The sequence below is a fragment of the Brienomyrus brachyistius genome, unplaced genomic scaffold (assembly GCF_023856365.1).
Source record: "Brienomyrus brachyistius isolate T26 unplaced genomic scaffold, BBRACH_0.4 scaffold53, whole genome shotgun sequence".
NCBI classification, from domain to species: Eukaryota; Metazoa; Chordata; class Actinopteri; order Osteoglossiformes; family Mormyridae; genus Brienomyrus; species Brienomyrus brachyistius.
The window spans coordinates 1,293,586-1,320,973 of NW_026042328.1; the positions used below are offsets into that span (position 1 = coordinate 1,293,586).

The window sequence follows — 27,388 nt, forward strand, 5'->3', positions numbered from 1 at the left end:
TGATTACCCTTCTGCAGGTCTTCATTTGGGTTCATCTTCTTCTGCAGTTCAAGCATGACTTCGACAGCACCGACTTCACCGTAGGAACTTATCATTGTCTCGGCGAGGTCTGTTCTGTTCAGGTTCTCCAGCTGACCCCTTGGAATGGGCTGATACTCTTTATACCTCAGGTGATTCAGGTTAAATTTAAACTTCTTCAGCTCATCATCAATGAGCTCCTCCAGAGACTGCAACAAGACGTCTGGGAGCGAGGTCTGGATCTGCAGAAAGTTGGAGATGAGTCCATGAGACTCACATACATGTTTATGGTCACTCCCACACATACACTGACCTTTCTGTTAACAGAAGGCAGGTTTCCTGCTCACAGTCTGATGTGGCTGCTGGAGACACCTGCTGTGATTCATTCATGACTATAAGGAGCACATGTGTGTGTTTATGTTCTGCATTACAATTAAACCTTCATTTAACCAGGTTAGTCTCACTGATTTTCAAAATCTCTTTTGAAAGAGAGACGCGTCCAAGATAGACAGCAAGAAAAATAGTGTAAGACCCAACAGATCACATTAACACAATGATGGCAAAATCAGCATAGACTAATATGCACTAACACAGCATCCTATATTATTATTATACATATTTATGATTGAGTTATTCTGTTACATTATGTCTGTAACATTTGGTGCAGTGCGGTATGCTAAGGAAGTAGCTTGGGGAAGAGCACTGCTGAGAGTGAGCTTTTGTCTACTAAGTTACTCTGTTCTGTTACAGTATCTCTGTAACATTTGGTGCAGTGCGGTTTGGTAAGGAAGTAGTTGAAGGAAGAGCACTGCTGAGAGTGAGGTTTTGTCTGCTAAGTTACTCTGTTCTGTTACAGTACGTCTGTAACATTAGATGCAGTGCAGTGTGGTAAGGAAGTAGCTGAAGGAAGAGCACTGCAGAGAGTGAGTTTTTTGTCTGATAAATTATTCGGTCCTGTTACAGTCCGTCTGTAACATTTGCTGCAGTGCAGTAAGGAAGTAGCTGAAGGAAGAGCACTGCAGAGAGTGAGGTTTTGTCTGCTAAGGTATTCTGTTCTCATACAATACGTCTGTAACATTTGCTGCAGTGCAGTAAGGAAGTAGCTGGAGGAAGAGCACTGTAGAGAGTGAACTTTTCGCCTGCTATTTTCAGCAACCTTAAGCTGAAAAGAGTTACTGAGCTTAAGTTCTCCTGCCTTTCAGTGTCTGGTATTCACGGACATCATGCATCACAGACTGAAATGTTATAGCCAAACCTCTCCATGGGAATGGTGAGCCATCGCTTAGATGATTATGGTTGTACAGAAACCGATTCCCGTGTATCACAGTCTGACTCTGTAATGAAAACCAAAAGTAATGTTAGCTTTATATTCAATAGTCAGTTTACCAGCTGTCAACCAAAGCACCTTTCCAACTATATGCTCTGTAGGGCTGTATTTGTCACAGACCAGGATTAACAGACTACATTACCCAGAATTCCTTGTTCCTGTTTTCATCTGAGTTTGAAATTACCTTGTTCTTTTAATTGTTTGCATCTGTTACTCAACTTATTTATACTTACATACAGTGTTGGGGAAGTTACTCACAAAAGTTCTCCATTATAGACAGCGGTGGAAGATTCAAGTCCACAATATGCAAATCCAGACGATTTTGTTTCAACCAATAACCCTTAAAATTAAAATGAATAATTCTACTTAAATTAACTTTGTGGTCTGAGAACAGAACATAGTTGAGTTTATTCACTAAATATTCCCACATCTAAATCAAATGAACTGGATTCCTAGACGGCATTACATTATTTATCAGGGCTGAGAGAAGGTGACAGCTCCCCTAGTGGCAATAGGAGTGCATCTCCCTAAAACAGATGTAATTGGTGGGAGCATCATTGCTTTTAGACTGTGACTTGGGACAGAAGAACTCATTTGATATTCAGATTTTTACTAGGCTAAATATTTAGAAGCCCACCGTTATCAAGGACGGTTTATCAGGAACATTAGTCGGTAACATTTTACTTGAGGGTACATTATGGACGGGCTGCTCGATACACCATGTTGAATCACGTGTCGAGTTTTAAAAGCAGTAGTGCTTGGAGGCACCGCACTGAGCTTTACCTTGGAGGGTGACTCATATAATAAATCATGCTGTGCTTATTTACACAATGCCCTTCAGCTTTGTATTGTTTCAGTTACATTCCCATGTAAGAAGTCTGGCATGTACTTCCAGCTGTTTCGTTGGTTGGTTTTGCTACGATTTGTGTTTGAGATTTCAGCTATTCAGTATATAAATATGAAAAACATCAACAAGAGAGCCAGGTCTCGAGTATGAGAGCATTTCCATTTACAACCGCGCACGAAGGTTATGTGTACTGGCAGCACATCCACCATCTCTATACACTGACCCATAGATATCTAGCGCTACCAGCGACCTCTGTGCTTTGTGTCTGTATCTTTTCAAAAGTTGTGGTTGTCATTAGTTTAAAAAGGAGCAGGTTTAGTCAAGTCAATTTCCTAAATAAAACATGTAAGTCAATATCTGCGTATTTGTGTTTTTCAGTTTGCATGTACAGAACTCAGTAAGACAAACCCATTAAACCTAGACTGCATATGGCCAGGCAGTTTGAGGATGATAGCGGTGGAGAAGATCTGGGTCCAGTCTTGCCTGCCAGCTGTTTCACTGGAGATGTCACTTGGGGGAAAGAGGAAGCCGTTAAGGCAGTGCAGAATTTTGTCATGGTTCCTGTGGGATTCCCACCACACCAGCTTTTCGTTCCTGAGTTCCTGCATATCCAGACTCTCCAGTGGGGACATTCCACCCCTTTCGCCTGTCATCCTGGGATCCAGTGAACCTGAACCCTGCTTGAATAGTGTCTCTGGTTACCCCCCATGCTCCAGGTTATCCACAGCTTTGTTGCTGCCTGTTCTATCTATGTGCAAAATGTGAATCCCTGTCGAGATCCAGCCGGGTTGCTGTAATCGCTTCCTGTACCTCACTTCCCTTGGTTCCATATTGCCCTAGATTTCATCATTGGATTGCCTCCATCCAGGGGTTTCACTGGGGTCCTCACAGTGGTGAACCGCTTCTCAAAGGCTGTACAGTTTGTGTAACCAAGTAACCTTCAGCTAAGGAGACAGCTCAGCTCCTTCTTGATCATGTTTTCCGACTCCATTGTCTGCTGAAGGATGTCGTTTCTGACAGGGGTCCGCAGTTTTGGAGGGGATCTTGTAGACTGATCGTGATTCCCTCAGTCTCTCTGCAGAGTTTCATGCTCAGACTAATGGACAAACAGAGCGAGTCAGTCAGTATTTAGGGGGAATGCTACGATGGCTGGCCTCCCGCTCTCCAAGCACCCGGAATCTCTGCTTGTGTTGGGCTGAATATGCAGGTAATTCACTCTCAGTGTCCTCTATAGGCCCGTCCCCATTTCAGTGCTGTCTGGGTTACCAGCCCCCATTGTTCCCTGCATTGGAGGAGGAGGTCATGGTCCTGTTAATTCATCAATTCCTGCACTGCAATCGATGGACCTGGACACTGGCTTGAAGGTCGCTGCTGCTCTCTTAGCAGCAAATGGCAGCTTTTGCATCAGGGACCTGTCACAGGAACCCTCCTTTCGGGTGGGTCAGCGGGTTTGGAACCTGCCTTTACATATCAGTCGTGGAAGCTGGCTCCCGGTTTCGTGGTTCCATTCCCCATTATGAAGGTTGTTAGCCCCACTGCAGTGCATCTGAAGCTGCCAGTGTCCATGTGTCAAATCCACCCTACGATCCATGTTTCCCTGATCAAGCCCCACGCCGTCAGCCTGCCTCTGTGCAACCTCTATTTTTTTAGTGCAGCATCTTTCTTGAAACAGACCGATGAACATGGAGCCACGCCTGCCTTCGGTCACCCTGGCAGGACGTCGAAGCTGAAATTATATAAAACTAATTTTATAGATTATTCTGCAAAAGTGATTTTTTTACTCCATTATGTAAATTTATGAATGTGAAATTTTTCTTAGCAGCTGTGAATAAGGCAGATCTCGCATTATGTCCATTTAAGGTGGAACGGATTTTGTTAATAAGAAAGCAGCCTGGTAGCCTTTAGTAGGTACTTGCTGGCTCACAGCCTGGTAGCTTTTAGTAGGTACTGTACTCACGGGCTCACAGCCTGGTAGCCTTTAGTAGGTACTCCCTGGCTTACTGCCTGGTAGTCTTTAGTAGGTACTCAATGGCTCACAGCCTGGTAGCCTTTAGTAGGTACTCACTGGCTCATGGCCTGGTAGCCTTTAGTACGTACTCCCTGGCTTACTGCCTGGTAGCCTTTAGTAGGTACTCACTGGCTTACAGCCTGGTAGCCTTTAGTAAGTACTCACTGGCTCGCAGCCTGGTAGCCTTTAGTAGGTACTCACTGGCTCACGGCCTGGTAGCCTTTATTAGGTACTCCCTGGCTCATGGCCTGGTAGCCTTTAGTAGGTACTCACTGGCTCACAGCCTAGAAGCCCTTAGTAAGTATTCACTGGCTCACTGCCTGGTAGCCTTTAGTAGGTACTCACTGACTTACAACCTGTACTCGTGGCATGTGATTTTAAACTTATGATCTGTAATTTTGTAACTTTTTTTAGGACTGCAGTAAACTGCAGATAATTGAATCCATGGACCCTACTGCAACTCTAAATTAATAATGCAGTCAATTTTAATACCTGTGAATATCGTATTTGGCACATTTTAAGGCCTAAAATTCAGAGGATTAGATTACTTAGACTTATAGATTAGATTAGACTTTTTACGGACCCACAGAAACCCTGTATATGATTTGCTCCATGTCAAGTGAAGTGTTACCCAGAATAATACCAATGATGAGAGTCTTCACTCAGATCTTCAACAGATCCCTGGAGCTGTATGAAGTTCCCACCTGCTTCAAACGCTCCACCACAATCCCGGTTCGCAAGAAAGCCTTCATCACTGGACTGAATGACTACAGAGCTGTCGCCCTGACATCACTGCTCATGAAGTCGCTTGAACGTCGGGTGTTGGCCCATCTGAAGAAGGCCTCAGGACACCCGCTGGACCCCCTGCAGTTTTCCCACCGGGCACACATGGGCGCAGTGGCTTGGGGCTCTTCGCTTCAGTGTTTCGTGTGGAAGTGTGTGATAGTATCGCTACTTCTCCTACATTTTGCTGAGCCGACAACATTGTAGGAATTATTAGCTCAGGTAAAATTTAATATCTCCTCCAATATGTTTTGAAATGAATTAACTTTTAATTAATTATTATTTAATGCTGATTACTAACCAATTGTTATGCCGAATGGTCGGTTCCTCCAAACTCAATTGCGAATCCCCGTGAGACTGTTAATGTGAGACTTAAATGGGATTCACTAATAACCAGTATCGCTTAATAACCTGGGTTAGAAGGCTCGTCCAGCGAGCTGCGTCACCTGGTAATGTAAACGATCGGTAGCGAAGCTCCCCTCACGGCCGATGAGAGAGAGTCTCGCGATATTTCAGGCGAGTTTGAGGCTTCAGAGCGTAGTAGCCAGATCGCAGGGACTATTGTGAGCACTCAGTGACGGAGGCTGAAGTTGTGTAAAAGACATGCATTTATTCCTACAACTAACATAAGACAGACCTTACACCTAACAAACAATAAACACGAAATAACGGAGTGGACACAAACAATGTAATCATGAAAATGCAATGACCAGATTTAAAATGAGCAACCTTAAAAGGGAAATACTGTTCTGCAAAGCAAGCAGTTTGTGGAAATACGACCCTAAAGGAATATTTTAGGTGAATAGGACAGTTTAGGTTATTAGAAATGAAAGGAAGTTGGTTTACTTGGCTGCAAAGGCGGGGGGGTCTTGGCAGCTGGTTGCAGTGGCTGATGAGCTGATGGGTGATGGCACTCAGGGAGGCGCGGTGTTTGCAGCGGTTGTTGGAGTGGAGCCCCTCTGATTCTCTCTCCTGGTGAAGCTTGGGCTGAGTTGCAGTTCTCTGTCCAGCTGGGTCTTCACTGACAGGCTTCTTGTGGGCTTCTCTTCTCCTGGGCTGATGTTCTCTGCCTCTCTTCAGGCTGATGGTCTTTTGTTTCTCCTCCCTTCTGTTTCTCCTCTCTTGACTTTGTTCTGAGGTGCCAGGTTTTATAGTGTAAAGTTCTTGAATAGGAGTGACCAGGAATTCGACTCCTGGACCAATGGCTGACCGTCCATTTGGCGGGCTTTCGGAAGGGGGTCTGTATCAGTCCTTTTGAGATTTATGACCAGACTGATTTCCCTTGTATTAATAATTTTCGTTAGGCTGGTGTAACTTTTGATATATTCACTTTCATGGTAACATAAGAAGAACATAAGAACTATACAAACGAGAGGAGGCCATTCGGCCCATCAAGCTCGCTTGGGGAGAACTAAACTAATAGCTCAGAGTCGTTAAAATCTTATCTAGCTCTGATTTAAAGGAACCCAAGGATTCAGCTTGCACTACATTATCAGGAAGACTATTCCATACTCTGACTACGCGCTGTGTAAAGAAGTGCTTCCTTAAATCCAGCTTGAAATGTTCTCCCGCTAATTTCCACGTATGGCCACGAGTTTGTGTATTTAAACTAATGCTGAAGTAACTATTTGGCTGAACAGCATCCAAACCTGTTAGAATCTTATATACCTGGATCATGTCCCCCCTCAGTCTCCTTTGCTTGAGACTGAACAGATTTAGCTCAAGTAACCTTTCCTCGTATGACATTCCTCTAAGACCAGGAATAATTTTTGTGGCCCTACGCTGCACCTTTTCTAAGGCCACAATGTCCTTTTTAAGATATGGTGACCAAACCTGCACACAATATTCTAGGTGAGGTCTCACCAAGGAATTGTATAATCTTAGCATTACCTCCCTTGACTTAAACTCCACACACCTGGAGATATACCCCAACATCCTATTGGCCTTTTTTATTGCTTCCCCACACTGGTGAGAATGGGACATGGAAGCATCAACATACACACCAAGGTCTTTCTCATGATCAGCTACCTTTATTTCAGTGACACCCATGAAATACCTGTACTTTATATTTCTGCTCCCTAGATGGAGTACCTTACATTTATCGACCTTAAATTTCATCTGCCAGGTATCGGCCCAGTCACTAATTAAATCAAGATCCCGCTGTAGCTGCTGAGCCGCTAATTCAGTATCTGCTACACCACCCACCTTGGTGTCATCTGCAAATTTCACCAGTTTACTGTATATATTGGTATCCATATCATTTATGTAAATTAGGAACAATAGTGGTCCTAAAATCGAACCCTGCGGTACCCCACTAAGAACGCAAGCCCACTGTGACATTGTGCCTCTTATAACTACTCTCTGTTTCCTTTCTGTTAACCAGTTATCAATCCAGGTCGCTATGGTACCTAAAATACCTGTCGCTTTGAGTTTAAGTAGGAGTCTCTTGTGGGGGACAACATCAAAAGCCTTCTGGAAATCTAAGTAGATGACATCATAGGCCTTCTTATCATCAACTTCCTGAGTAGCTTCCTCAAAAAACTCCAACAGATTTGTTAAACAGGATCTACCTCTCCTAAATCCATGCTGGCTATCCCGCAAAATGTTATTGGAGTCCAGGTAATCTACCATTTTCTCTTTGATTATAGCCTCCATAACTTTACCAGTTATACAAGTTAGATTGATTGGCCTATAGTTATACAAATTACTGCTATCCCCTTTTATGAAAATGGGCGTTATGAAGGCGTGCTTCCAATCAGCAGGTACTACACCTTCAGATAAGGATTTTTGAAACAGTAAAGTTAAGGTTCGGCAAATAATATCCCTCATCTCTTTTAACACTATAGGTAAGATGCCATCAGGGCCCTGTGATTTATTTATTTTGAGCTTAGCTAGGCTTTGCAAAACATCTGCTTCAGTTATATATATATTAGCTATAGACAATGCTGGATAGGTAATAACTGGTAAATTACTAAGGTCCTCAACAGTGAATACCCGTGCAAAACTATCATTGAACTCATTTACTATATCAATGTCATTTACTATTATAAGACCCTTACTATCCTGCAGATTAGTAATTTCAGGTTTTAGAGCTCTTTTAGAGTTAAAATACTGGAAGAAACTTTTAACGTCATCCTTAGCTTCCAATGCAACCATCCTTTCAACATTTCTTTTAGCTCGTCTAATATCATTTTTTAACTCAGCCTGTAGACTTAGATATTCCTGCTTAATTCTGTCATCATCAGTTATTTTCCATTGCTGGAACAAAGCCCTTTTCCTCCTTACTTTATGCTTTATTTCCCTAGTAAACCACCTAGGTTGCAATTTCCTAGATTTATTCTTGCTGGAAACAGGTATGAAGTCCTCTTGCACTTGCAATAATGTGCTTTAAAAAAATTCCCAGGCCTCTTCAACAGTTTTGTTATTTAACTCCATCCAGTTCACAGTTTCTAGTTTTAGTCTCATACACTTAACCTCAAATTTGACCATATTATGATCACTACTGTGAAGTGGTTCTAAAACGTCTAATTTACCAATCCTGTCCTGGTTATTAGAGATAACAAGATCAAGAATGGCAGGACCACTGACCAGATTTGGAAATTGGAGTGATTTTCCATCGGTTTGATACCAAACATGCCATACCAGCCTAGCGGTTCACACCGAATCCCATCTGTAATGATTAATTAATGATTACTTATATTATGTTATTATGTTATGTTGTACTACTCAGGTATAGGTTTACTCTAGGTTGCACCTCAATCAGAGGTTACCCTTAAACAGACATTATATGACATATTCTCATTCCAACAGCACATCTTACCCTTAGGTAGGCATGGTAGAATACAAAGATCAGATAAGGGCTGCTGAGGAATGTGGAAAAGAAAAGGGGGGGAGGAGGAGGTTTGTCAGTCAAAGAAAAAGAATCTTTGAATGTTAGGACACATTACAAACATAACCTATCTGTATATTGAGACTAGTAGTCATGGGTAAATAAATATACAGATATACAACAGCCAAACTTAAAAGAAACTTTCTTTAGGGTGTTGGGTGAGTGGTGTGTAAGGCAGGATGTCTGGGGAGGGGGTTGTGTGCCAAGTCGAGGGACCTCTGTCCTTGAGGTCCACTATGCTGTCTGTAGGTCGTTAAAACTTTGAGCAATAAAAGTTGGAGTGCTGGCCTCCCTTGTTATATGTGTGTGTTTATGTGTGTCTGTGTGTGTGGGGTCACGACACCTCCCCTCGTACCAGGGTAGGCCTTGTCTCAGGCCACCTGGAATTTAAGCTTTGTGATATGTGCATGTGTGATCCTACAACATCTACAGCCGGCACGACTTTCTCCGGTTTGGAGTTTGCGATGCATCATTCCGGCGGGCAGGTGACAGAGGCGGCGCAGGGAGAGGAAGAAACAGTGAGGCTGCAGGGCAGAGGCGCTAGCGAGGCTGTGGAAGAGCCTGTTAAACCACTGCTTCCTCACCAGTGTTTTCCTCACCAATGCCAGATCGCTCATCAACAAAACTGATGAACTGTGGGTACAGGTGGCAACAAATAATATCATCAAGAACAGTCGTGTTCTGTTGATCATGGAATCCTGGGTTCACTTATCAATACTGGACTCTGCTATCCAGCTAACAGGCTACACAGTACAGTGCCATGAGAGGACCAGTGACTTCGGCTGGAGCAGAGGAGGGGGGCTGTGTGTGAACACAAATAACAACTGCTGTACAAATCTGAATTTGATGTTGCCCCCATGCTGGCCTGGCACATCCACTGTGACCCTCTGACCTTTGATGTTCCTGCCACATCTCTTTACTTTATTCAGGTCAAATTCGGCCTCATCCACATGCACAAAACTGTGTGTCGTCTCATTGGCCTCCAACTGAAGTATCCTCTGCATAATCCGAAAACAGTGCTCACATTAGAAACATTTAACATAGTGTAGCTTAGAAAAGAGAGAAGACATCTCCATATGCTCCCCTGTACATACAGGTGTCTGAGCTCTTTTACTCTCTCACTGCTCCTCTCAGACAGAACCTTGTACAGCTGTTCTGTAGACACAGCGTGTCTTTTCCGGACCCTGTCTGAGGTGGAGAGACTCACAGAGGTAATATTCTGAAAAATGCCATCGTCCTCCACAACAGCTCCCTGGATCTGTCTTAGCCTACAGTAACTGCACTGTTTTCCCTCAGCATGTCCACAATTGCTGTCTGCTGCTCGTCTGCCAGCAGTGGCCTCTAGCACCAGAATCAGGCAGTAGTAATATTCAGATAATACATTGGTCATCAATTTACCAACTGCAAAAGTGTGATGATACCTGTGATCATTCCGGAATGTACGCATTACAGATGCCACCGTAGACAGTATCCCCTGAGGCTACACGGTCCGTCCACCAGCTTAAGACAAACTTAGGCCTAGGTTGATACGATGCTCCACAACTGTTCTCTGTGTGCTCCTCTCCCTCTACTCCTGCCCCTGAGCCCCATGTTCTCTGTGTGCTCCTCTCCCTCTACTCCTGCCCCTGAGCCCCTTGTTCTCTGTGTGCTCCTCTCCCTGTACTCCTGCCTCTGAGCCCCATGTTCTTTGTGTGTTCCTCTCCCTCTACTCCTGCCTCTGAGCCCAATGATCTCTGTGTGCTCCTCTCAATCTACTCCTGCCCCTGAGCCCCATGTTCTCTCTGTTCCTCTCCCTCCACTCCTGCCCCTGAGCCCCATGTTCTATGTGTGCTCCTCTTCATCTACTTTTGCCCCTGAGCCCCATATTCTCTGTGTGCTCCTCTCCCTCTGCTCCTGCCCCTGAGCCCCATGTTCTCTGTGTGTTCCTCTCTCTCTACTCCTGCCCCTGAGCCCCATGTTCTCTGTGTTCCTCTCCCTCTACTCCTGCCCCTGAGCCCCATGTTCTCAGTGTGTTCCTCTCCCTCTACTCCTACCCCTGAGCCTCATGTTCTCTGTGTGCTTCTCTCCCTCTACTCCTACCCCTGAGCCCCATGTTCTCTGTGTGCTCCTCTCCCTCTACCCCTGAGCCTCATGTTCTCTGTGTGCTCCTCTCCCTCTACTCCTGCCCCTGAGCCCCATGCTCTCTGTGTGTTCCTCTCCCTCTACTCCTGCCCCTGAGCCCCATGTTCTCTGTGTGTTCCTCTCTCTCTACTCCTGCCTCTGAGCCCAATGATCTCTGTGTGCTCCTCTCAATCTACTCCTGCCCCTGAGCCCCATGTTCTCTCTGTTCCTCTCCCTCCACTCCTGCCCCTGAGCCCCATGTTCTCTGTGTGCTCCTCTCCCTCTACTCCTGCTCCTGAGCCCCATGTTCTCTGTGTGCTCCTCTCCCTCTACTCCTGCTCCTGAGCCCCATGTTCTCTGTGTGTTCCTCTCCCTCTACTCCTGCCGCTCAGCCCCATGTTCTCTGTGTTCCTCTCCCTCTACTCCTACCCCTGAGCCTCATGTTCTCTGTGTGCTTCTCTCCCTCTACTCCTACCCCTGAGCCCCATGTTCTCTGTGTGCTCCTCTCCCTCTACCCCTGAGCCTCATGTTCTCTGTGTGTTCCTCTCCCTCTACTCCTGCCCCTGAGCCCCATGTTCTCTGTGTGTTCCTCTCTCTCTACTCCTGCCTCTGAGCCCAATGATCTCTGTGTGCTCCTCTCAATCTACTCCTGCCCCTGAGCCCCATGTTCTCTCTGTTCCTCTCCCTCCACTCCTGCCCCTGAGCCCCATGTTCTCTGTGTGCTCCTCTCCCTCTACTCCTGCTCCTGAGCCCCATGTTCTCTGTGTGCTCCTCTCCCTCTACTCCTGCTCCTGAGCCCCATGTTCTCTGTGTGTTCCTCTCCCTCTACTCCTGCCGCTCAGCCCCATGTTCTCTGTGTTCCTCTCCTTCTACTCCTTCCGCTCAGCCCCATGTTCTCTGTGTGCTCCTCTCCCTCTACTCCTGCCCCTGGGCCCCATGTTCTCTGTGTGCTCCTCTCCTTCTAATCCTGCCCCTGAGCCCCATGGTCTCTGTGTACTCCTCTCCCCCTTGCCATACCACACATTCAGACACCACGTCCTCTCACAAATCTCACTTCATCACCTGACACATTCTTCCTGCTCCATGTTCAGCACTGTTCACTGGGTTAAACATGAGCGTCATATTAGCTTCTGTGTAATTACTGCAGAGCCATGACATTCACCAGTGATACAAGATTCATAGCGTGTGCTTCTATTGGTTTCAGTTACGCCTGTTCTGCTTCTGTTTGCTTTCAATTGAAGGACAATTTACTACTAACCCTGATAGTGTGTAATTGGCCTTGCTTATACATTCGTATCTGAAAACAGTTTAAAGTGATTTATTTTAAAACACCATTGCAATGCTGGACAGAATTAAGGTGACTGAGTGATCTGTAATTCTGACTGACCAAAATACAACCTGTTTCCATGAGTAGGATAAGTAATGCATCAACACAATGACAAAACATCTTTAGTGTGTAAAAACACAATGAGAAATGCAAATGCGGGTGAGGAAATGCATAACTGCTTTGAAAACTGTGTTAAGAGTAAGAAGAGTAAGGAGAGTGACATTCCTGATGTGAAAATTTAGTCAAAGCAATTGAGAAAAACTGTAAAATACTAATATTTAAAGTCATGTTACCATTTACTGACTGCAAATCCCTACACATGAATGACAGAACCGCTAAACGGAATGTCACCATTTATATATTATAAGAAAATCTCACCATTTTCTTATAATTCATGAATACTGGATAAAGACAACAATGTTAACACAAAGTTTAAACGCTCAGTATATACTGATACTCAGGAATGTTGTTTCATGTGAGGATTTAAAGGGAACTCAGCCATAATTTAGAGGGCAGGTAAAAACAAATAAATTTGACTGACAGACAGAATGACACATAAATTTATGCATTGTTCCTACCGTCTGTCCTCTTACGTGCTGGGATTCTGTGCTCAGGCTGGTTAGACACGTCCAGCAATCTCTCTATCAACGGGAAAATGTGTGACATGTATAAGCATGAAGAAAAGAAGCCCCTCTGTCTGTCACTATTAGCACATTGTTCTATTCAGGGGCGATTCAAGGATTTGACTCTCACGGGGGCTCAGCCATTCTGAAGAAATACGAGACTCTGTACGGGAATCACTGTTTTTCAGGGGGGCTAAGACAAAACACAAGGCGGCTGAACCTGCGCACGCCCCCCCCCCCCCCCCCCAAATAGGGTCTAGAACCGCCTAATGTACTAATGTACTGTGTAAGTAAGAATTCCCTTCAAAAAGCTGACAGAGGGACACTGAGACACACACGCAAAGAGAGTTATGGGTAATAGGAACATTCTTATCTGACTAATTATAGTCGTTTAAAATAAATTCATAAAAGTTTTCAACATTTTTGTTACTTGAATCTTCGGCATTCCACACTTCTAGCCCTCAAATTAAAAACAATAAAGGCTATTAAAATAACTGATGTCATTTTGCTAAATTTGTCAGTCTTACCTTGAATGGTAACCAGCTGGGGAAGCAGACGTACAGTATGTAGGTGAGACTGACGTTGTAGAGAGAATCACCACTGTTAAGGTGCAGCGATTTCCTTATTCTGCAGGTAAGGGGCGGAGCAGCAACAAACACCATCGGGTTAAAAAGTTAAAATACTTTTTAAAGTTATATTTCAAATTTATACTTTACTTTGTACTGCTTTCTTTTTGTACTTTATTTTGTCTTGCTTTATAGAGCTGCTCTTCTTATACTTGAAGGAAATCAAATGTTTTACTTTGCTATGAGATACAGTTTATTTTAGTATGTTACAAAAACTTAACAACTGGCTGAAATGAGCTGTTTTGTAGGGGTTACATTATCTGTCTCTGACCCAATCGCCTGTCCAGCAAAGGGTCTGCAGCTGTGAGGAGAAGTGGGGGGGCAGATGACAGGACCATGATTAGTGCTAGTGTCCAGAAAGTTGTGGGACTGAATCCTGTGACCAGCTGAGTAATCATATAAAAGCTGAACCTTTGAGCCTTAATCCCAGCTGCCCCAGGAGTGCTGCATGCTGGCCGACCCTAGGCTCTGACCCCAAAGGCTATGTCTCACACCGAAAGCAGGACTGGTCTGTATGTCAGTGCCCAGACAGTTGTGGGATTGAATCCTGTGGCCATCTGAGTAATCATATAAAAGCTGAACCTTTGAGCCTTAATCCCAGCTGCCCCAGGAGTGCTGCATGCTAGCCGACCCTGGGCTCTGACCCCAAAGGCTGTGTCTCACATAGAAAGCAGGACTGAGATCTATGTCAGTGCCCAGACGGTTGTGGGATTGAATCCTGTGGCCATCTGAGTAATCATATAAAAGCTGAACCTTTGAGCCTCAATCCCAGCTGCCCCAGGAGTGCCCCTGTCCACCTTATTCAAATGGAAAATTAAGCTTATCCTCTCTTTCAGAGAAAAAGTGACACATTACATAGTCATACAGTGTATCTTTATGTGTTTGGTAAAAGCAGCCAAATCCAGAACCTTCAAGTTTCTTCAAAAGTCTGGAGTGAGATTACATCTGTTAGGGGCGGAGCCTGTGTCTCACGGTCAATGTGAACAAATGTGAACTGCTTGTCTGCTGGTTGAGTCATGGCAGCTGGACTTCTCTCTGAAAGATAGAAACGTTTCACTGCTCATCCAAGCAGCTTCTTCAGTCTGAGGAAGGTTGCCAGTGTCCACATATTCATCCTCCTGGGTAGTTTCACTTTCCACCTGCTCTAAGTTTCCTTGTTGAGTGAAACAAAGGGGGGGGGGGGGTTGTGGGTAGATGTAACCGCCACACCTTAGCAGCCCCTAGGTGTGAAATGGGTCTGATATTTCCTGGGAATTACTTTTCTTCTGGGAAAGGATGAGAGGGCTGCAGGATAAGTTGGAGACAGGTTGTGCCCAAGGTCTCCACCTCTGTTGAGTGAGGGGTTGTGGATTTGCACACGCAAGGCTTCCCTCATCCCTCTCTCAAACCACTTGTCTTCTCTATCATTCACTCGTTCATGTTCTCAAAAGAATGTCCTTTATCTTTCAAATGGAGGCACACAGCTGATTCCGGCCCTAATGTGTTGCTCCTTCTCTGCTGGGCTATACTCCTATGTAGCGGTTCTTTGGTCTCTCCAATGTAAAGTTCACACTTCGCTGCATTGAACGGCACAAACTACGATGCTTTTCTTCCGTTTCGGTGTGCTCCTCTCCCTCTACTCCTGCCCCTGAGCCCCATGTTCTCTGTGTGCTCCTCTACCTCTTCTCCTGCCCCTGAGCCCCATGTTCTCAGTGTGCTCCTCTCCCTCTACTCCTGCCCCTGAGCCCTATGTTCTCTGTGTGCTCCTCTCCCTCTACTCCTGCCCCTGAGTCCCATGTTCTCTGTGTGCTCCTCTCCCTCTATTCCTGCGTATGAGTCCCATGTTCTCTGTGTGCTCCTCTCCCTCTACTCCTGCCTCTGAGCCCCATGTTCTCTGTGTGCTCCTCTCTCTCTGCCCCTGAGCCCCATGTTCTCAGTGTGCTCCTCTCCCTCTACTCCGGCCTCTGAGCCCCATGTTCTCTGTGTGCTCCTCTCCTTCTACTCCTGCCCCTGAGCCCCATGTTCTCTGTGTGCTCCTCTCCCTCTACTCCTGCCCCTGAGCCCCATGTTCTCTGTGTGCTCCTCTACCTCTTCTCCTGCCCCTGAGCCCCATGTTCTCAGTGTGCTCCTCTCCCTCTACTCCTGCCCCTGAGCCCTATGTTCTCTGTGTGCTCCTCTTCCTCTACTCCTGCCCCTGAGCCCCATGGTCTCTGTGTGCTCCTCTCCCTCTACTCCTGCCCCTGAGTCCCATGTTCTCTGTGTGCTCCTCTCCCTCTATTCCTGCGTATGAGCCCCATGTTCTCTGTGTGCTCCTCTCCTTCTACTCCTGCCCCTGAGCCCCATGTTCTCTGTGTGCTCCTCTACCTCTTCTCCTGCCCCTGAGCCCCATGTTCTCTGTTTGCTCCTCTCCCTCTACTCCTGCCCCTGAGCCCCATGTTCTCTGTGTTCCTCTCCCTCTAGTCCTGCCACTCAGCCCCAGGTTCTCTATGTGCTCCTCTTCCTCTACTCCTGTCCCTGAGCCCCATGATCTCTGTGTTCCTCTCCCTCTACTCCTGCCTCTGAGCCCCATGTTCTCTGTGTCCTCCTCCCCCTCGACCCCTGAGCCTCGTGTTCTCTGTGTGCTCCTCTCCCTCTACCCCTGAGCCTCGTGTTCTCTGTGTGCTCCTCTACCTCTTCTCCTGCCCCTGAGCCCCATGTTCTCTGTCTGCTCCTCTCCCTCTACTCCTGCCCCTGAGCCCCATGTTCTCTGTGTGCTCCTCTCCCTCTACTCCTGCCCCTGAGCCCCATGTTCTCTGTGTGCTCCTCTCACTCTACTCCTGCCCCTGAGCCCCATGTTCTCTGTGTGCTCCTCTCCCTGTACTCCTGCCCGAGCCCCATGTGCTCTGTGTGCTCCTCTACCTCTTCTCCTGCCCCTGAGCCCCATGTTCTCAGTGTGCTCCTCTCCCTCTACTCCTGCCCCTGAGCCCCATGTTCTCAGTGTGCTCCTCTCCCTCTACTCCTGCCCCTGAGCCCCATGTTCTCTGTGTGCTCCTGTTCCTCTACTCCTGCCCCTGAGCCCCATGTTCTCTGTGTGCTCCTCTCCCTCTACTCCTGCCCCTGAGCCCCATGTTCTCTGCGTGCTCCTCTACCTCTTCTCCTGCCCCTGAGCCCCATGTTCTCTGTGTGCTCCACTCCCTCTACTCCTGCCCCTGAGCCCCATGTTCTCTGTGTTCCTCTCCCTCTATTCCTGCCGCTCAGCCCCAGGTTCTCTATGTGCTCCTCTCCCTCTACTCCTGTCCCTGAGCCCCATGTTCTCTGTGTTCCTCTCCCTCTACTCCTGTCCCTGAGCCCCATGTTCTCTTTGTTCCTCTCCCTCTACTCCTGACGCTCAGCCCCATGTTCTCTGTGTGCTCCTCTCCCTCCACTCCTGCCCCTGAGCCCCATGTTCTCTGTGTGTTCCTCACCCTCTACTCCTGCCCCTGAGCCCCATGTTCTCTGTGTTCCTCTCCCTCTACTCCTGCTCCTGAGCCCCATGTTCTCTGTGTGCTCCTCTCCCTCTACTCCTGCCGCTCAGCCCCATGTTCTCTGTGTTCCTCTCCCTCGACTCCTGCCGCTCAGCCCCATGTTCTCTGTGTTCCTCTCCCTCTACTCCTGCCGCTCAGCCCCATGTTCTCTGTGTGCTCCTCTCCCTCTACTCCTGCCCCTCAGCCCCATGTTCTCTGTGTGTTCCTCTCCCTCCACTCCTTCCCCTGAGCCTCACATTCTCTGTGTGTTCCTCTCCCTGTACCCCTGAGACCCATGTTCTCTGTGCTCCTCTCCCTCTACTCCTGCCCCTGGGCCCCACATTCTCTGTGTACTCCTCTCCTTCTAATCCTGCCCCTGAGCCCCATGGTCTCTGTGTGCTCCTCTCCCCCTTGCCATACCACACATTCAGACACCACGTCCTCTCACAAATCTCGCTTCTTTCCCTGAGATATTCTTCCTGCTCCATGTTCAGCACTGTTCACTGGGTTAAACATGAGCGTCATATTAGCTTCTGTGTAATTACTGCAGAGCCATGACATTCACCAGTGATACAAGATTCATAGCGTGTGCTTCTATTGGTTTCAGTTACGCCTGTTCTGCTTCTGTTTGCTTTCAATTGAAGGACAATTTACTACTAACCCTGATAGTATGTAATTGGCCTTGCTTATACATTTGTATCTGAACACAGTTTAAAGTGATTTATTTTAAAACACCATTGCAATGCTGGACAGTATGAAGGTGACTGAGTGATTTGTAATTCTGACTGACCAAAATACAACCTGTTTCCATGAGTAGGATATGTAATGTATCACCACAATGACAAAACATATTTAGTGTGTAAAAACACAATGAGAAATGCTAATTCGGGTGAGGAAATACAGAACTGCTTTGAAAATTGTTAAGAGAAAGGAAAATAAGGAGAATGACATTCCTGATATGTATGAATGTGGTGTGTAGATGGGTGAATGTGAGGCATAAAATGTAAAGCACTTTGAGTTCTTATAGGAGTAGGAAAGCGCTATATAAATGCAGTCCATTTACCATTCCTGATGTGAAAATTTTGTCAAAGCAATTGAGAAAAACCGTAAAATACTAATATTTAAAGTCATGTTGCCATTTACTGACTGCAAATCCCTACACATTAATGACAGAATCCCTACACCATTTATATATTATAAGAAACTCTCACCATTTTCCTATAATTCATGAATACTGGATAAAGACAACAATGTTAACACAAAGTTTAAACGCTCAGTATATACAGATACTCAGGAATGTTGTTTCATGTGAGGATTTAAAGGGAACTCAGCCATAATTTAGAGGGCAGGTAAAAACTAATAAATTTGACTGACAGACAGAATGACACATAGATTGATGCATTGTTGCTACCATCTGTCCTCTTACGTGCTGGAATTCTGTGCTCAGGCTGTTTAGACACGTCCAGCAATCTCTCTATCAACGGGAAAATGTGTGACATGTATAAGCATGAAGAAAAGAAGCCCCTCTGTCTGTCACTATTAGCACATTGTTCTATTCAGGGGCGATTCAAGGATTTGACTCTCAGGGGGGCTCAGCCATTCTGAAGAAATACGAGACTCTGTACGGGAATCACTGTTTTTCAGGGGGGCTAAGACAAAACACAAGGCGGCTGAACCTGCGCACGCCCCCCCCCCCCCCCCCCAAATAGGGTCTAGAACCGCCTAATGTACTAATGTACTGTGTAAGTAAGAATTCCCTTCAAAAAGCTGACAGAGGAACACTGAGACACACACGCAAAGAGAGTTATGGGTAATAGGAACAATCTTATCTGACTAATTATAGTCGTTTAAAATAAATTCATAAAAGTTTTCAACATTTTTGTTACTTGAATCTTCGGCATTCCACACTTCTAGCCCTCAAATTAAAAACAATAAAGGCTATTAAAATAACTGATGTCATTTTGCTAAATTTGTCAGTCTTACTTTGAATGGGAACCGGCTGGGGAGGCAGACGTACAGTATGTAGGTGAGACTGACGTTGTAGAGAGAATTACCACTGTTAAGGTGCAGCGATTTCCTTATTCTGCAGGTAAGGGGCGGAGCAGCAACAAACACCATCGGGTTAAAAAGTTAAAATACTTTTTAAAGTTATATTTTGAATTTATGCTTTACTTTGTACTGCTTTCTTTTTGTACTTTATTTTGTCTTGCTTTATATAGCTGCTCTTCTTATACTTGAAGGAAATACTTTACTTTGCTATGAGATACAGTTTATTTTAGTATGTTACAAAAACTTAACAACTGGCTGAAATGAGCTGTTTTGTAGGGGCCACATTATCTGTCTCTGGCCCAATCGCCTGTCCAGCAAAGGGTCTGCAGCTGTGAGGAGAAGTGGGGGGGCAGATAACACGACCATGATTAGTGCTAGTGTCCAGAAAGTTGTGGGATTGAATCCTGTGACCAGCTGAGTAATCATATAAAAGCTGAACCTTTGAGCCTTAATCCCAGCTGCCCCAGGAGTGCTGCATGCTAGCCGACCCTGGGCTCTGACCCCAAAGGCTGTGTCTCACATAGAAAGCAGGACTGAGATCTATGTCAGTGCCCAGACGGTTGTGGGATTGAATCCTGTGGCCATCTGAGTAATCATATAAAAGCTGAACCTTTGAGCCTCAATCCCAGCTGCCCAAGGAGTGCCCCTGTCCACCTTATTTAAATGGAAAATTAAGCTTATCCTCTCTTTCAGAGAAAAAGTGACACATTACATAGTCATACAATGTATCTTTATGTGTTTGGTAAAAGCAGCCAAATCCAGAACCTTCAAGTTTCTTCAAAAGTCTGGAGTGAGATTACATCTGTTAGGGGCGGAGCCTGTGTCTCACGGTCAATGTGAACAAATGTGAACTGCTTGTCTGCTGGTTGAGTCATGGCAGCTGGACTTCTCTCTGAAAGATAGAAACGTTTCACTGCTCATCCAAGCAGCTTCTTCAGTCTGAGGAAGGTTGCCAGTGTCCACATATTCATCCTCCTGGGTAGTTTCACTTCCCACCTGCTCTAAGTTTCCTTGTTGAGTGAAACAAAGGGGGGGGGGTTGTGGGTAGATGTAACTGCCACACCTTAGCAGTCCCCTAGGTGTGAAATGGGTCTGATATTTCCTGGGAATGACTTTTCTTCTGGGAAAGGATGAGAGGGCTGCAGGATAAGTTGGAGACAGGTTGTGCCCAAGGCCTCCACCTCTGTTGAGTGAGGGGTTGTGGATTTGCACACGCAAGGCTTCCCTCACCCCTCTCTCAAACCACTTGTCTTCTCTATCATTCACTCGTTCATCTTCTCAAAAGAATGTCCTTTATCTTTCAAATGGAGGCACACAGTTGATTCCGGCCCTGAGGTGTTGCTCCTTCCCAGCCAACATGTCCACATGGGCCCCCACATGGGGGGGGGAGCAGTCCACATGGACCCCACATGGGGGGGGGTAGCAGTCCACATGGACCCCACATGGGGGAGGGGGGAGCAGTCCACATGGGCCCCACATGGGAGGGGGAGCAGTCCACATGGGCCCCACATGGGTTAAAATAGGCTACATGGGTTCCAAGTGGGCATGGGCTAGAACTGGGCAAATTGTGTGGGTACCACATGGTTTATGTAACATAGGCATGGTTAGGAAGCCAATGTGGGCTGATTGTCAGGGCCATTTATGGGATAGAAGTGGGCTTACTGGAAGTGTGGTGGTACTGGGTGACATTATTTAGGACCCATAAGGTTTCCATGACATGGGCCCCACATGGAATGCCCATGTGGATTGACTATAGGGGCCCCATATGAGATGCATATGGGCCAATTTGGCATGGGCTTGATCTGGTTAGCACTTTACATATGCCATATGGTTTCAATAATACTGGCCCCATATGGGAAGCCCATGTGGGCTGTTCATGTGGTACCCATAAGGGATTCATATGAGTCAAGTAAGCATAGGCTGCAACTGGGTAACATGATCTTGGAAGGAAATGGTTCCAGTAACATGGGCCCCACATGGGAGACCTATGTGGGCAGACTGTGTAGGATCAATGAGGCATATATATGGGCCAAATAGGCATGGGCTGTACCTGGGTGTACTTGGTGGGCATCATATAGGGTATTTGTGGGCTTAGTGAGAATGGGCTTGATCAGGGTAACACTCTGTGGGCCGAGTAGGGATATAAGTAACATAGTTCTATACATGGGCTGACTCTATAGGGCCCATTAAGGATAAATGAGCTAAGGACATGGGCTAGAACTGGTAGCCCGTTATCTTAGACCCATTTAGTTTCAGTAATACAGGTTCCCTATGGGAAGCCCATGTGGACTGAGTACATTGTCACTAAAAGGGATCAATGAGATTCTAGAGGGCTACACTGAGTTTGCTCTCTACAGTCTACGATGTCATCACTCGTCAGTCAATCAGTCACAGTCAGTGACGACAAAGAGATTATGGGAAGGTAGGTGACATTATTGTAAAGGGGTGCTTAAATGATCTAACGTTAAAGTTAACATTACATAAGGCTAAGTATCGCTAACATTGAGAAAGAACCAGCTTGTTTTTGTCTGCTCAAAGCCTCATTTAATTGCTGATACAGTTTTAATTAATTTTCCTTAGATATATACAATAAGGTAAATAAGCAGAAGGTAAGTATTTTCTTTTCAATCACCAGAGGTAAAGGTTAAAAATGAGAGAAGCTAAGAGGATGAAGCTTAAATGCAGGCAACTACAGACATCTGTTAAACCATTAATTTACTGGTCTTTCATGTAAGTTAACTGGGCTAGGGCCCTTTTGCTTAAGGCATCATGTATTTTGATAGTAATACACCTCTCACTGGGTAGCCCAATCCCATTATAAATTCATCCATCCATCCATCCATTTTCCAAACCGCTTATCCTATTGGGCCGCGGGGGGTCCGGAGCCTATCCTGGAAGCAATGGGCACGAGGCAGGGAACAATCCTGGATGGGGGGCCAGCCCATCGCAGGGCACACTCACACACCATTCACTCACGCATGCACTCCTATGGGCAATTTAGCAACACTAATTAGCCTCAGCATGTTTTTGGACTGTGGGGGGACTGTGGGGGGAAACCGGAGTACCCGGAGGAAACCCCGGGTGAACGTGTAAACTCCACACACATGTAACTCAGGCGGAGACTCGAACCCGGGTCCCAGAGGTGTGAGGCAACAGTGCTAACCACTGCACCACCATGCCGCCCCTCCATTAGAAATTAATTTATTAATATTGTAGTGGCTGCTTGTCAACAACAAAAAACAACTCCGCTGTAATGGCAAATTTTCAGGGCTTTAATCAAATAAATTCAACCACTTCCTCATATGAGCAGACCAGACGACTTTTTGACTCGTATCCACATCCACTTCGTTAACAACCCAACTTACTCACTCGAAATCCTTGTAACCGTCGATCTCTTTTATTTTCAAAAAGGTTGTCATCAACGGGATCACATCCAGTCGTGAATAAGCTTCAGTTTTTCTAATTAATAATCAACAATGAACAAAATAATAATGGATTAGGATTCACGGTCCAAAAACTATATACTGCCAAGCTGCGCATATGTCCCCTTTCCTTCCTTTTCCTTTTTTTTTTTACCATTGTCACATGCACAGCCCTGGATTCACACTCTGACCAATAGAAACGCAGCGTCAATAACGCTACGTACATTTCCGTACTTTTAACCATAACAATGGCTATTGGTATGTAAGCCTAAAATAACATTCGAATTTGAAATATCAACAAAAAATATTAAAAGTGTCATGCCCGGCTCGTCCGCTCCTCGTGTATGCCACGCCCCCTGCCTTCCCACGTGTATTTCCCTGATTGTACCCCGCTGTATCTGATTACTTTGATTAGTCTTGTCCTGTTTTAAGTCCTGGTCTTACCTGTGGTCCTCGTCCGTCATTGATGTCTGTTGCCGTCCTGTATTCCCTGCCCCGGATTGCTCCTAATAAACCCCCGTTTTCCCGTATCCTGCTTGCCTGCCTGCTCCTTGCTCGCTCTGCCCGCTTCGCCCGACCATATCCCATGACAAAAAGGATATTTTTTCTGTACTTTGGCCCTAACATCCGCAATAAAACTAAATCAAACAACTACTGCACCCTGCACAGGTACAATGTACTCAGGTAAAGACACAACTCTCCATTATTGCGATTTTGATGGTTTATTTCTCCCATTGAGCAAACAAACAGCATTTCTTTTCTCTCTTTCGCTCTGGTAAAAAACCATATGCTCACCACCCAGGTGTGCCTGCACTCCTCCCTCCTACCTACATATATACACATTACATGTACCCACTAGCACCTCCCAGTCCATCCAATGAACATTACAATAAAAAAATATCTCCAACAAATATAAAAGTACAAAACTGAACAACCAAGATATTATCTGTTGATAGATGTGTTATGTCATGTCTTTAATGCCTTCAGATGTTCCTTTCTCTTTAACAATTCTCATGTAAATGCAGAGTTCAGCAGAACACTGCAGGTGGTGAGAAAAGAGCAGGGGAGACTGTGCAAAGGAATGGAAGCAAGAATAGTCACAAGTGAAGAGGAATCCAGTAACAGTCAACGTGCTGGACAAAAACACATGGCGCCAAGCCCTCTACCTTTAATGTGTGGGGAAAATTAAGTGACAGAGCTTTGTAACCTTTTTAATATAGGATTCACTGGTATAAAGCAAAATCATAGGGATTTCAAAGACGATTCCAGTGCAACAATGCACAAGTCCCTTCTCAAAATTAATCATGCAATTGAAACAATTTGGGCGCGTTTTTTTAATTAAGCGCTGCACCGCAGGAGGAATTCAGCAGTAGCCAGCGGCAGTAGAAGTGGAGTCCTGCACAGGTGAGTAACATACCTGCCAGTTTGACTGTCACTATTGTATTAAATCATCAGTACTTTTGCAGTATTGTAAGCTGCCGAATTGCTTGAGCTCGGGAGATTTACTAGTGAAACTAGCTGATCATAGTATTTCCAAGTTATGAATCAAGCTAATAGCATACACTGTTTTAGCATTTAGCCCCTTCTGAAATAAAATGTGTTAAACATTTCGCTCAAAACGTTTGTGAAAGTTTAAAATTCTCCCAAAAATGATAGCTATATCATTGCTTGCTAAGCAGCTGCCCCTAGCAGCTCTTCTTTGTTGCCCAGGTGTCCTGGGCCGTTGACATGGCCGAACCAGGCCGCAAAAATTGCAAGGTAGTGGTGTGGGATACTGCAAAATTTGGTATAGATTTTATACTAAGTAAACAGAGAGCCAGTATCACCGATACCAATACTTTTTACTTATAAAAATACTTATATAGACGATGCTGGATAGGTAATAACTGGTAAATTACTAAGATCCTCAACAGTGAATACCCGTGCAAAACTATCATTGAACTCATTTACTATATCAATGTCGTTTACTATTATAAGACCCTTACTATCCTGCAGATTAGTAATTTCAGGTTTTAGAGCTCTTTTAGAGTTAAAATACTGGAAGAAACTTTTAACGTCATCCTTAGCTTCCAATGCAACCATCCTTTCGACATTTCTTTTAGCTCGTCTAATATCATTTTTTAACTCAGCCTGTAGACTTAGATATTCCTGCTTAATTCTGTCATCAGTTATTTTCCATTGCTGGAACAAAGCCCTTTTCTTCCTTACTTTATACTTTATTTCCCTAGTAAACCACCTAGGTTGCAATTTCCTAGATTTATTCTTGCTGGAAACAGGTATGAAGTCCTCATTATATTATTATATGTTTGCAGATTCATGGCGACATACTTGTTTCGTGAGGCAAGCAAATCACAAACGACACAAGTTTGTTAAAAAAAAATACCGATATTGCACGCTAGGATAATGTTTAGCTCATGATGCAGTATTCTGTAAACAGACCACCTGCGATTACATTTATGACTATCGATACATTTAATGAAATGAACATTCTGAAATGTTTATAAAGTGGAGAAGCAGTGAAACACTGTTGACTGTGTAAGCCGCCATATTGAAATGGCAACACAGGGGCAATTCGAACAAGAAAATTCTGTCCATCAACGTCATAAAAGAGGCATGTTTCTGACGGGAAGTGACGTTTTTCTTGACGTTTTTATCCGAGTTCCGAGTTGGAAAGAAATAATCGAACCGGAAATATGTCACCTCCACAGGAAACACGTGATCTTTAAGAACGTTTACATTCTTAAAGATCACGTGTTTCCTGTTGAGCTGACATATTTCCTGTGGAGCTCCACTCTACAGTCGTCTGCAGCTGGACCATCACAGGGCATCTCTTAACATTAATTAACATCAGTTAATTATATCAATTAACTATTTTTTTCAGTTTTCAGTGGCTTAGCTTACAGGAATTATGTCTTTCTTTAATTCAAAATACTGCCTTCTTTTTCAGTCAGCAGTTGCAAGAGGATGCCTCTGGGCCCGGCTTAGGCAAAGACGCTCAGTCTAATTATACTGATTAACACACTAATTAATGATAACTAATTACAATTAATTCATTTTCTTAGTTGGAATGAGCAGCAGAGACTGACATCAGTCTTTCCTGAAAATTTCATCACGATATCTTGAGTATTAAGGAAGATACAGCAAAAAATATTTAAGAAAATGCAATTTTCGGTCACAAACTTTTATTGTTTTCTAATGGACTAGTTAGGACAAAAACAATGCCAACTTCTGGAAATAAAAATGCCGTAACTTCCTTAATATGTAGCATATTCACATGATTTTTTTTTTGTTTTAAATGGTTTTCCATGTACTATCCTACTGATGTACTTGTTTTCAGTTTGGTGGAGTTTGAAATTTTTGTCCACATACCTGAGTAAAGCGGAATGCAGTGTAAATGTGGTTTTTTTGCATTTATTCACATTAATACATTGTTTTTGTTTCATTGCATGTTTGTAATCCATGAACGGGTGTGTGAATAGCCTGGGGCTTTCATGTAAGCCGTTCTGAGGGGAGCGAACCATGCAGGGAGAGATGCGAGATACTGACATCTGAGTTAAAAGGGCGCTATTGTTCATTTTTGTATTAAATGAGTGTATATCCTAGTATTCAATACCAACGGTTGTATGTATTTTTGTATTTCCTTGTTCAGTTCCAGTCCACTGCCATATTTTACACACTGTAAAAAAAAAGAAAAGTTTTATTTATTTTATTACTAGTATTTGCTGCTGGGGAAAGTTGATCTACACCCGTGTACCGCATGGTGAAATTTGTAAAGGAAGGAATGGGAAAACTCCGCTCAGATGCCCTTCCATTTTATTTTGGGTGCCCAATAAATAAAGAACCCCAATTTATTTGTGTTTGTCTGTGTGATGTGCATTTCACCGGTCACATTTGTTTATGTCTCCAGTTAAATGGTTATTATATACACCAATTTACTCTAACTGTGTTAGTAGTAAAGTGAATTTATTCAATTTAATCCACCAGACTGGTTTCATTATGTTACTCAGTCATGCTTTGGGTGACACTGAAACAGGACATTAATAGGACAGAACAGAAAGCCTTTATTGTCATTGTACAGCGAGGAAATACAGTAAATAGGCGTAAATATATAAAATGTACATATACAGGGGAGGGGGAAAGCCCCCCCCCCCCCCATCAGGATTACATTTAGTTATATTTTAGTCAGAGAGAAAAACTTATTTTTGTCAAACATATATTTCAGAGTAAAAAGGATTAGAAATGTTAAAAAGCAGAGATTTTACCTTTTTGCCAGGAGAACCAGCAACACATCACAGCGACACTGAGGAGTCACTATAAACAAAAAACCCTGGATAGAGGGACTCAGTGAATGAGGAGGTGAATCTGTACAGGGGGGTCAGTCCATCAGAGGAGACTCTGTAGAAGGACAGAGCACCAGCCCCCCAGTCCAGATACACTCCTACTCTGCGGGAGCCTGAGGGCCGTATGGGTATGAGAGTATGTTTATTATTGTGCCAGACAGAGTAACTGTCAGTATAACACCACAGACTCCACGACTTGTCATTGTCTCCAAGCTGACAGTCACTCCCTCCTTTCCTCCCGATCCCTTTATAAGTCACTCCTATCCAGGCTCCATCTCCATCCCACTCAGCCTCCCAGTAACAGCGGCCAGTCAGACTCTCTCTGCACAGAACTTGGGGGCACCGGCCATCAAATCTCTCTGGATGATCAGGATATGGCTGCTCTGCCCCCCGTGTGACCTTCTTGTTCCCCCCTGACAGAGACAGGAGTCTGTTTGCTGTGTTGGGGTCCAGCGTCAGCTGGCAGGAGTCTGTAGGCAGGAGGAAGAATTATTAATACCATCAGGCCGCCTGTACTTTATGTTTCTGTACAATATAAAAACAGCGCAGCTTCCCCGAACGAAGCGGG

General features: G+C 44.9%; 2 protein-coding genes across 12 annotated transcripts in view; both read right to left on the reverse strand.

The window, feature by feature from the left end:
* LOC125723960 (NACHT, LRR and PYD domains-containing protein 12-like) overlaps window positions 1-20,090 on the reverse strand; it is a 61,598-nt gene extending 41,508 nt beyond the window's left edge. The window contains exons 1-5 of one of the 9 annotated variants that reach the window (XM_049000743.1): window positions 19,888-20,090; window positions 13,450-13,549; window positions 12,878-12,940; window positions 1,274-1,352; window positions 8-260 (exon numbers count right to left, since the gene is read on the reverse strand). In XM_049000743.1, the coding sequence (XP_048856700.1) occupies window positions 8-260; window positions 1,274-1,297 (277 nt within the window). In that variant the 5' untranslated portion in view covers window positions 1,298-1,352; window positions 12,878-12,940; window positions 13,450-13,549; window positions 19,888-20,090. The other 8 variants (XM_049000744.1, XM_049000739.1, XM_049000742.1 and 5 more) reach the window with 8 other exon arrangements.
* A 6,431-nt stretch (window positions 20,091-26,521) lies between these two features.
* The window catches only part of LOC125723958 (NACHT, LRR and PYD domains-containing protein 12-like), a 42,119-nt gene continuing 41,252 nt past the window's right edge, over window positions 26,522-27,388 (reverse strand). For all 3 annotated transcript variants that reach the window (XM_049000736.1, XM_049000735.1, XM_049000734.1), the window contains one exon: window positions 26,522-27,290. In XM_049000736.1, the coding sequence (XP_048856693.1) occupies window positions 26,770-27,290 (521 nt within the window). In that variant the 3' untranslated portion in view covers window positions 26,522-26,769. The remainder of the gene's footprint in view (window positions 27,291-27,388) is intronic.